At 42.8% G+C, this 10,902-nt stretch overlaps 2 protein-coding genes across 28 annotated transcripts in view; one reads left to right on the forward strand and one right to left on the reverse strand.

Annotated features, from left to right (window-relative positions):
* Positions 1-3,341, forward strand: part of RHBDD1 (rhomboid domain containing 1) — a 150,995-nt gene extending 147,654 nt beyond the window's left edge. For 14 of the 15 annotated variants that reach the window (XR_011439527.1, XR_011439525.1, XR_011439526.1 and 11 more), the window contains one exon: positions 793-2,992. Coding sequence is in view for 12 of the 15 variants with exons in the window: in XM_070269409.1 (XP_070125510.1) it covers positions 793-887 (95 nt within the window). In the remaining 3 variants the exon portion in view is untranslated. Of the gene's footprint in view, positions 1-792 lie in introns of all 15 variants that reach the window. The other variant, XM_070269411.1, reaches the window with a different exon arrangement.
* Positions 3,342-4,806: 1,465 nt separating this feature from the next.
* Positions 4,807-10,902, reverse strand: part of COL4A4 (collagen type IV alpha 4 chain) — a 121,685-nt gene continuing 115,589 nt past the window's right edge. For all 13 annotated transcript variants that reach the window (XR_011439520.1, XR_011439519.1, XR_011439521.1 and 10 more), the window contains 2 exons: positions 10,109-10,395; positions 4,807-9,690 (listed from right to left, as the gene is read on the reverse strand). Coding sequence is in view for 10 of the 13 variants with exons in the window: in XM_070269353.1 (XP_070125454.1) it covers positions 9,427-9,690; positions 10,109-10,395 (551 nt within the window). In the remaining 3 variants the exon portion in view is untranslated. The remainder of the gene's footprint in view (positions 9,691-10,108; positions 10,396-10,902) is intronic.

Genomic DNA, 10,902 nt, shown 5'->3' on the forward strand with positions numbered 1-10,902 from the left:
TTAGGTTGCTGGTTCCTTGAGGTCGAGGACGGTCTCTTTTTATTTGTTTTTTATACCCCACAATGCCTGAAAGAGTGTTTTTTATGTAGTGATTAAAAGGCTATATCATTGTAAACTATATTTTTGGTATGTTTGCAGCCCCAAGAAATCCTTTTCAGTAAAGATTTCCATGGTCGTTCATATGACCTTCAAAACTTATGTCTGCATTTTTGACTGCCTGGCCGGATATTGTTCATTATGGTGATACAGCCCCTCCCCTGTGGTCCATGATGTCCAATGGGTGCTTGTACGTTTCAAGCAGGTGTGATTCCCACTGGCCAGGAGGTGTGGGAGGCAGCAGGTTAGAGGAAAGAAAAGGGAGCAGGACCCGAAGGCTGATCCAGAGAAACCAACCAACATGCTCTGTGGGGAGGTTAGAGATAGTGAGAAGTTATTTCTGGGCATGAAAAAATAAACGAAGCTCTTGAGACATTATAGAAGTTAAATGATGCAAATTATGGAGCATGGTGGAAAAAAAAAATTAAAATAGGAGGATTGTCAAGAAGCTTCAGAATGAGTCAAATTAGATTTGTGGACTGGACCATACTAAAAATATTTACTTGATGTTGAAATTTAGTATTGACAGCTAAAGTTGAAATATGTTTGTTATGTTTCTGTTTCGTGTTAAAATAAAGATGACACCCAAGTCATTGGGTGTTTTACCCCCCTTGGAATCCTAGGATACAATGCCCTGTAAATGTCAGAACGACAGATAGGCAGCGCTTGATTCTCCCTTGTGCTTTCTCACTGCAGGAAATGGAAGAAGTAGCCCCTCGCCCTATGGGTTCCGTCTCTCACCAGAAGAAGAAATGAGGAGACAACGGCTTCACAGATTTGACGGCCAGTGAGGTGGCACAGCATCTCAGGCAAATAAGACCCAGTCGTGTGATTATTGCCCGATTGGTTTATTCCCCAAGCCCCTACTTGGTCTTAAACAAAAGCAGAGTGCACTATTATCGTTCCAGATTGCTCACATCTGCCTTGGCTGCTGTGAATCTAGATTCACAAGCACATTGACTTATCTTGAAAGCAGACTTGTTGAATGTAGCTCACAGCTCTCTGGGAGCGGCCCTTCTCCTGGCCTCTTCTCTCTCACAAACAGGTCAGTTGCTCCACGTAGGGACCAGTTTCCATGCTCTAGTCTCTCCCTGCCAACTCAGCGGTGCCTCTGCCTTGTTTTGGTTTGAAAGACTGTGACCTTCAGCAGGAGGTTCGTTTTCACCAGCCCGGAAGATCAGGCCCTCATTCTGCCCGGCGTGCCCAATGTTTGACTTGGCAGGAAGTGCCATCCCTCATCCTCCTGGCACGTTGCCATGGTGACTTTCCAGGAATGGGTTGTGGCCACCATAGCAGTATGCTGTTTGAGTCTCCCGTTGGCCCCTGCGTCTGGGTGGTGTTGACAGCGTACCAGCTTTGCTCCTATATTGCTCTTCCTTTAAAAAAGCTCGAGCAAGACCTCAGGTGGGAAAGCCACCTACACGCGCCATTAGATGTCAGGTGGCACCAACAATTTGGGCTCACAGCAGCCCTTCCAGGGGCAATATACGTTCTCGGGGATGTGACTTGTGTTAATCAGGAAAGCAGCAGCAGGTGCCACATGCAGAGTGGAGCAGTGGCGTGCAGTGGGTTGGTCACTGAGAAATGCTTCTTGAGGAAGTATTTTTTTCCTCATAAAAGTGCCTTTTAAATGGCCACTGTGACAGCCACTTGTCCTGCCCAAGTGTCCAGGACACTCCCCTGACTCCTGCTGTGTTATAACCCACAGACCGTCCAGGTCACTTAAGGTGCCTCGTGGTGCTTGTGTTTCGTGAATAAAATGACCAAGTCAGATATCACTGATGTCTTATTGTCACTGAGATATTTATTTTTAAAGAGACTTGGAAGCAGAAAAGGATCTTCCTATTTTGATTTATCTAGCATTTATATTTAGTTTTCTGATTATGAAAGTACTATATGTGCCTTATACGTGCACACAGCTAACATCTGGAAGGAAATATACCCATATGTTAATGGCAGTTATTTTGGGAGTAGAGAACATAGGATTTTGCTTGCTGTCTTTTTACAATTTTATACTGCAGTCTTTTAAAAATATGTGTATGTGTATGTACTTGTATTACTTCCGCAATCAGGAAAACTGATTTATATAATAATAAATCAAGAAATCTATAATCAGGAAAATGGACTTAATAAGTACTGTCTCCATTGAGAAAATTCACAATATAAACAGAAATACAAATAAATACGTGTACAATTTTAAAATCACTTCTATTCCCACCACTTACAGGTGCCCAGGGTTAACATTTTGGGGCATTGCTTTCTCAGGTTTCTTTGTATACATTTGACAAATTTGGAGCATACGAACTATGCAGTTGTGTATCCAGTTCCTAACCTGAACTGACCTGGGAGAAGCGTTGCCACCTGCATATAAATGAGCTAAGAAACCACTTGCATCCTGGGAACGCTTTGACCTGCCGGCTGGCACCATGATACCTGAGCTCCTTGGGTTAATTTATAATTGATGTAAAGCTACAGCTTGTTTCTCATATGAATCGTATCTGTGAGTCTGGTAACTTTAAACGTGTTTAAATTAATATGTTCAAGCTAAATGTCATTCCTCTCTCCCCCAAACTCTACAAATTTGACCCCAATCCTCCCCATTAGAAGTAACCTCATTCTTACACGCCATCTTCTCCAAGTATTGAAAAGGTAATTCTGTGGTGACACTTATATCTTGCCCTTATTATTATTTGTGCACAGCTACACAAAGACGTGCCTTCTACACTGGAGTGTGGCTTATGCATGGCCCTGGGATGAGGCCTGTGTCTTATCTTTCTACACTTTCCTCCTCTCCCCCTTCACCAACCCAAAGGCTGGCCCTGGGTGCTGGGAGGGACTCATTAAATGTTTTTCCAACCATTGTTTCTTCAATTGCATTAAAAGTTCAACCACTATATATGGGAGTATTTTTTCTTTTTATTGCTACTGTGTCCAATAATAGAAGCTCCTTGCTCTATTTGACATGTCAGATACAAAGACATCAGAGTTGGATTTTGGATGGTATAACTAGAATATATACACCTTCTTTATGGAGTGGAACATGACTAAACTTTTAGAGATGTGGGAAAGACCACTTTAGTTATAAATATAAACCAGTTATCTTAGCACAACAGTAAAGATGTTCTGGAAATTATTATAATTACTTTGTTCAGTTAATAGGCTTGCCTGTAACCAGTGCTTATTATTTTCCATGTCTGTCTTGGTTTTTTCCTACAATAAAGAATCTCCAAAGTTATGCCAACAAACTGGAATTGGATTGAGAAAGACCAGCAAAAGCAAGGGTATTCGACTGATTATCTCTAAGAGTGAATAAGCATTTAGAGCTGGTTTTTAAATTTGGTTTCTTTGCTGAATAGTAATTTCCTGATTATTTGTTAAGCATCCAGTTCCCACAGTTTGGTTGTGGTCAGTCAACTTAAGAGACCTCTTCTTTCAGAATCTTTCCTTGGTTCTCAAGACAAGGGAGTGGTTAAAATTGCTTCCTCTTAATGACCTTGAACGTGATCCCAAAGTTGTACGTGATTGTTCAAGCCTCCTCCATCCTTTTAAGTTGTCTGCCACTAAGGCTCAAGCAGTAAATGTCTGGTTTCCGTAGGATCGGGGATAGTCTGCACATCTGGCCCATGTTCTGCCACTGGGGAGGGAGTAAGCTAAAGGGATGAGATGCACCACCCAAAACAGACTATAAGAGAGAGAGGCTGATGCAGACCCAGCCTCCTCGTTCATAGTTAGTTATCTTTAAAAAAAAACATATCATTTCTTCCTTTCCCTTCCCGTGGATTATTGCAGTCATTTCCTAATTTTTAGCCCCTGCCCTCTCATTTTAGAATCACAGTCTCTCTGCTTAGAAGGATCTTAAAATTTCTCAATTCATTGCTCTGCTCAGTACTTAAAATACCTCTTCAGTCAGTTCTACAGAGCTCTGCCAGTTAATCTTCCAAAATCTATTCTTGATACTACTCATCATCTCAGTACCTTTTATCGTCTATCTGTTGCCAAAGGATAAAGGTCAGACTCCTTAGCCTCAACCATGGGGCTCCAGCCAGCCTTTCGACCTCATCTTCAGGTATCCATAACAGAGTCTGCGCTTCTGCTAACTTGTCTCACTGCCCAAGCTGTGAGCCTTCCTGACCCTGTGACTTAATCATGATGTTTTCACATGAGACAGCCTTTTCCTCTTTCTCGCCCCATCCAGATCCTCCCTGTTCTGACCCCAGACACTGCAGCCTAGAAGGATCCACCCCATTAGATCTGCTGCTCTGCTTGGGTGTTCGTCTCAGTAACGCACCTTACATTTTATATCTCGTAGTTGTATCTCTTTTAATCCTCAGAACAACCCTGTGAAGCATGTGGTCTCATTCTCCTTCAACAAATGGGACAACTGAGGCCCCGAGGGTCTGAGCCCCAGCCCACTCCCCACACAGCTCACTGGTGGCTGATGCAGACCCTCTGGCCTGAGGCCTGGTTTCATGTCCGTCCCCCACCCCATCATTAGCAGGACAATGCTTCTCAGAGCCTCAGAATCCCATCCTTTCCCCAGTAAAGGGGATCACTCTCTGTACTCTGCCCTCACTCTTCCCATCTGCAGTTCACACTTCTACCATGTAACCTGTTTTCCCCACTAAGCCAGCTGCAAGGTGAGTCATCTTAGAGGCAGGTAGAAAAGTAAACTTGGCTTGAACGAAAAGAAATGCACCAGATAAAACCCAGTTGTTTTTGGAGGTCATAACAGAATTTTATGTATAATAAACGATATTATAAATTGTAATGCAACAAAGGTTTAAGTGTCAATAGCAGACCAGGCATCCTGCAAATGTTACATGTTGAAAGTCTTTAACTTTACAACCGTAGGTTAGAGAAAGGGATGCAATTTATTGGATATGTTTCACATTTTTTTCCTATGAATCATTAAATATTTAAGCACCATAAAATTCAAGCATTTCACATGGATGTGGCAGCCAGCCTTGGTGGTTTAAAATGCATTATGCAGAGTCTCTGGCAGATAATAACAGTGACAATTGCAGAGTACTGATTTTTAATGTCAATTGTTTTGTTCCCTGCAGAACTTCCTGACAATGTCCCTGCAGGAAATTGTGATTTTTCGCGTGAGGTACAGTAACTTTGAGAATTGAAATAAAATAGCATTCCCAAAGACATTAAGAATTGGCCAGGTATAAATAACTCTAATCAGTAATTTATATGCCCTGTGAGAATCATAATATAATTCCACCATGGAAAAAAACCCAGGAAATATTTTTCATATTAAATGGTTTGTTTTAAATAGAAGATGTGACCATAATAAATACACGATGACTGCTATGTGCTAGGCACAGAATCTAACTTAATTTTCAGTGCAAGTGTAGGTGTTATGTCCCATTGTGTAAATGAGGAAAATGGGGCCCTGGGAGTTGGTGTAACTCGCCCAGGGAAACACAGCTGGAAGATGAAAGAGGTGGATTCAAACCTGGGCTCAACAAACTCTGAAGTCCACATCTTTCTACTCTTCTTGCAGCCGTGACAAAAAACCCAGAAAAACACAATTATCAGATTAGTTTGCTGAGCTGATAGAAACACAAATCTAATGGAATTTCCTGGAACACATAGGATGATTTGCTTTATTATAATCTATAAGAGGCTCAAAATAAAATCTTTGATAAAATCCGGTTTTAGTGGACCATTGCATTGACTATTTTCCTAAGCACCGATAACACGTGTACAGACTTTGTAGACGCGATCTTGTACCAGGAATCCCTTCTCTCATGAGGGAATACAGGTTACAGCATGAGTTAAGTCATGTCACGCTTCAGTGAAGAGTCTTCTCTCAGCCAGACCTCTCCAATCTTATCCCTGAAATTTCAGTTTATGGAAAAGGAAGCTATTTTTCAGGAGGAGGTGATGGTTAAAGCTTATCAATTGGCTTTCTGTTGATAAGTGTAAGAGAAGATTGTGGGTGGGCCGATGATTGTCACATTCTAATATCTTGCAATAAGAAATGGTTCATACTTGTTACCATTTTGTCAATAAGAACCCTACAGGCAGAGGTGAACATTTAATGCCTAATGACGCTTATGGAGTTGTCATTGAAAAAAGAATCGTGTCAATAATGTGCTCAGTTCTGCATAGGCACTGGGCGTATAAGTGAGTAAAGCATGATCCCTGCCCTCGTGGGGCTTACAGTTTAGTAAGAGAGTGAAGGAAGTGGGATGAGACACTACAGGAGCAATGGGGGAACGAAGACAGCGGACGGGCCCATTATTTGTACTGGGAGCAGCAGAAGGCAGTCCAGGTCTTCCTTGGGAAATTCCCAGACACACACCCCAACTGATGTAGTCTTTAAAGATAAGTAGTTGCCTGCCAGGTAAAATTACCTGAGACGGGACATCACTGGTAGAAAGAGCAGGAGCGAAGTCATAGAGATAGGAACGTGGCTCTGCAGTGAGCATAGAGCTGAGTGATGACAGATCCTGCAGGCCCATTCACCCTGGGCCTGTCATTTGGACTTCATAGGCAGGGCAGTCATTGAAGGATTTTAAGGCAAAGAAGAACAAAATCAGACTGGGATTTGAAACTGGAGGCATCAGCTGGGAGATGCCTACGACAAGAGCATGGGTGAAAGACAAAGGCTGTGTCAGGATGGGTGCAGTGAGGCCGGCAGGAAGGCAGCAATCCACAGGAAGAGGTGACTGCAGTTTAGGTCTGGGGACCACGAGAGGAGAAGGACCAGGCCACCATTTGCAGCATGGAGGCCTGGATACCTAGATGGATGGGGCTCCACTCACTGAGAATGAGAACCCAGAAGAAAACGCCCTGTCCCCCAGCAGTGACCCAAAGCAATTCCCAGTGGGCGGTCTAGAGACATTGCAGCCAACAACATGAGGGGAGTTCTTAGGAAGGAGCTTTTGATAAGGATAATAGCCATCCGTGACGGCTTAGGAGAGCAACTTTAAAGCTTTGTTCATCCTTCACAGAGAAAGGATATTTCAAAGTGCATTGATATATAACCAAGTAAGGAAAAGCATCATTTAAAATAACATAGTCTTCTTTTCCAAGAAGTTATTTTTTCCATTGTTTTGCCCTTTAGATCATTCAAAATCAGAAGGCAGCATTTATGCTGCGTTTAGAGAGGCCTCTTGCAATATTAATATTTTGAACAGTCTCATACACCATCCCAGGCTCACCATGGAGTAAACTGTCCGCTTAATTCAGCCTGGTTTTTTGAAAAATTTGTTTGACACGCTATTAGGATAATATTCTAATACCAAAGTTAAAATGTTTAAAATAATTTAGCAAGCATGATATGTTTCATAAGTTCCATTGGTCACCCCCAGCTCTTCCCAGAAAATGTCCTCAAACCAAGTTCATGAATGAACAAGGTGAAATTTTAGAAGGCTTGGCTTTTGGTAGCATGCAATAAAGCTTTTGGAAACAGAAAAGTGTCATTACAAATAAGGTTGAAATTGGCTTAAATTTCAGGTGCACAAAAATTTCAGCATGCCATAGAACAGTTAAAAAAATCAGTAAACGGGTCGAATGAACTAGGAAATATTCTGCTACATCAAGAAAATATTTCACCTTAAAATGTACATTTTTCTGTTTACCAGAAACTATTATTCTTAAACTGCCATCCCGGGGGCAACCCATAGCAAATCTCACTTGAAATATTTTCTTGATATAAGCGTTCATTCCTAATCACTGTTTGGCAAAGAAAACATTTCTCATGAACAAAGTTTTAATTGAGTTTTTCTTCTCGCTGTTATTTTTGAGTGCATTGAAATTAAGCACTAAAATAAGTGTTACTCTCTCATAAGAAATTTCTTTAGTTTCCTCTAAAATGACATTTTTTTTTAAATGAGGAAGTCAAGTTTCCGGAAACTCTTTTCCAACAAACTTTCATTTTTAGGATTAGACCACTGAATTCCTAGCAAAATAGAAAACGTATCCTTTGCTATTCAGAAAACTACTCATTATAAATTAACACACCTAAACTTTTATAGAGAATACGAATGCCAAATGTCAAACTGCTACCTTGGTGTAAAACTGATGCAACAGATAAAAATGTTTTGAAAATTGGGAAAACAGGATGATTCTCCTATAAAAACCAATCATATAAAATTCAAATGGTAAGCTGTCTTTGTTTCATTTAAAATACTGCTGTGTCTTCCTGGTGGGGTGACCGTGAGTTAAATGAATCTTCTTACCTAAGTTTAATTAAGTCAGCCCTTCATTTTCTCCCAAGTGCATAATGATAGCTCTGTCACTTCTCTGTCTCAGATGCCATTATGTGTATAGAGGGAAAGTGTCCACTGCGGGCTGCGAGGCAGCTCTGCAGGCATTCCCAAGTTGGGGAGCGAGAGGCTTTGTGTGAGCCGTGTGCCGCCTGAGTAAGCCCCATGTGGCTTCAGTCCCATTAGCACGCATACACCAAAGACGAGCTGGACCCCGACTGGGGAAAAGCCTTCTGTTTGGAAGTTCACTGCAATGGGGAGTCAATTTTTGCGAATCACTGCTTTAATATTCATTGATAGCTTTTAGGCTCTTAATCCCTTATTGAATATATTTTTTCCATAATTGCTACTTTTCAAAAGGGCTGCCAAAGTAGGCATTTCTATTCTCTGAAAAATGCAGAAGAGAATATGATGTTTCATGCTCATCTGTGATGTGTTTATGCTAATGTCGCATCTCTGGAATACGGCGACTGTGGCCCTTCCTGGCATAATGATTCACTCTGCTTTGAAATGAACTGTTAACGCCGGCCGTGTGGATTTTTTTTTTTTTAATCTCCTTGGGTCATGGTTTTACAATTATTTAAAGTGCATGGAAAAATAGATTACAGAGGAAATCATTTTGAAATGTTGGAAATCTCTACTTTCTCGTTTCATTTGTTGTCCTATTTATTTTTTCCTGTAAAATCCATGCAGAAGCCCTCTCTATTATAGAGTAATTGACTTCACTTGTTTGAGGTGCTATTAACCAATGAATGAAGTTTTCAGTAATGTAATTTGTAATCTGGCCTTTATCATCTATTTGCCTTGCTGTGAATTAGCATATTTTTAAATAAAGCCAGCTCTTCCACCATGCTTAATAAAATACAAATATCTGGGTTTCATTTAGATTGGTAAGTCCAAGCAAATCCATACGTGTAGCATTTGCTTAATCCATCCTGAACAGAGGAAGGTATTACAGTACTGTGGAAATAACCACATTGAAACAGAAGGAACAGCTGAGGCTGGAGTCTGAAATGAGCACCATTAAATCTCTTAGCACAGCCTAGGAAGGCTTAGCCCCCTAGGAAGGTGTCTGTTGGCGACATGATGGCGAATTGTGGGTTCTCTAGCCATACTTCAGACAGACCTGGCACCTGCTGATTTTCTGGCGCTGGGCCTGGCTTTCTTTTAAGGTGTCTGGTGATGGTGCCGAGGAGAACTCCAAGTCGGGTTTCACTGTTGTCAGCCAGAAGCTATACTCATTTGCAAAAAAGTGGCAAGTGCCCTGCCGGCCTTGGCATTCAAGGAATGGTGCCGCTCTGAAGTCCTCCAGGCAGCTGCCAGGTGACATGAGGGCCTGCCCTCCTCCTTGGTCCCCAGCTCCTGTGTGCTACCCAGACGACAAGAGAGAATTAGGGCTCAGACACACGTGGACAACCCCAGACCCAATCGGTGACGTGCTGAGGTCTGGGCCTGACTTCACCTTTGCCCTGAAATTATTCCAGGAAGAACAAACTACAATCTGCTGAGGGAAGGAGAAGTAGTGGACGTGTTGGGTGTGCACACAAAATTAAACCACTCTTACTGAGGACTGAAGCAAATTCATCTTCTAAAGCCTACTGAAGTGATAAAACAATTCATTGACCATAAGAAAAAAGGAATGGCCCTGCATCTCAACAGGTGGCCTTCATGACCACACATCCTACTGCTGTCCGTCTGTCTGTACAGAGTTCTCAGAATTACTGTCCAATCCAGATGGAAGGGGCAGGAGAGGGGTGTTACAGCATGGTGGGTATGCAGGGGCTCACCATCAGGAATGAGTACCCGATCCAAAGGCTCTTCCAGGTCCGCGGACACGCGGGGATGGACTGGTCCTGGCTGTGCACCGCCACCGCCTGAGCCGGGGCCTCACACACAGCACAGCGGCTGATGTAGGGGCGGATCTCCTCTTCCGAGAGTGGCATCATGGGCAGGGGTGCAGCGCTGGCCAGCCAATAGGATCTGTCATTTCTCTGGGCATAGTGGCACACTTGGTGGATGTTGCAGTAGGCAAAGGGCAGTGTACTAAACACAGGAAGGCAAGATCCCGCCAGGCCTTGGGAGGGAAGAAGGGACAGTGTGGTATATGAGCAGCCTGCCCTGGTGGGCCCAGTGACCCTTCCTATGCGTGCCATTTGCAGACACACATTCTGGTGTATGGAGGCCATTGCCAAAGCCTATTCTGTGGTAGTGAAAGCAGGTTATGTGCCTGACCATTTCTGCCACGTCCCTGGTCCCATGAGCCAGCCCTCATTCACCATCCACTCATCACTCATGAGCCAAGTAAGGGACCAGCTGCTGGAAATAGAGCAGTAAGCCCACCTGTCTTCACAAAGCTCATAGCCTGGCCTGGCGGGGGAGATGGATGAGCCAACAGGCAATGAAAATACAGCATGATAAGCCCTATGAATGAGAAGTGTGGGGCACCGGGACTTATGGGATGGATAATGGGAAGAAGTGATTTTAAGCTAGGACCTAAAATATGAAAAGGATTTGGCCAGGTTTGGAGATGGTGTTGACCATCTAAAGAAGAGGAGACAACAGTACATAGGGCCAGAGGTAA

The sequence above is a fragment of the Equus caballus genome, chromosome 6 (genome assembly GCF_041296265.1).
Source record: "Equus caballus isolate H_3958 breed thoroughbred chromosome 6, TB-T2T, whole genome shotgun sequence".
Lineage (NCBI taxonomy): Eukaryota > Metazoa > Chordata > Mammalia > Perissodactyla > Equidae > Equus > Equus caballus.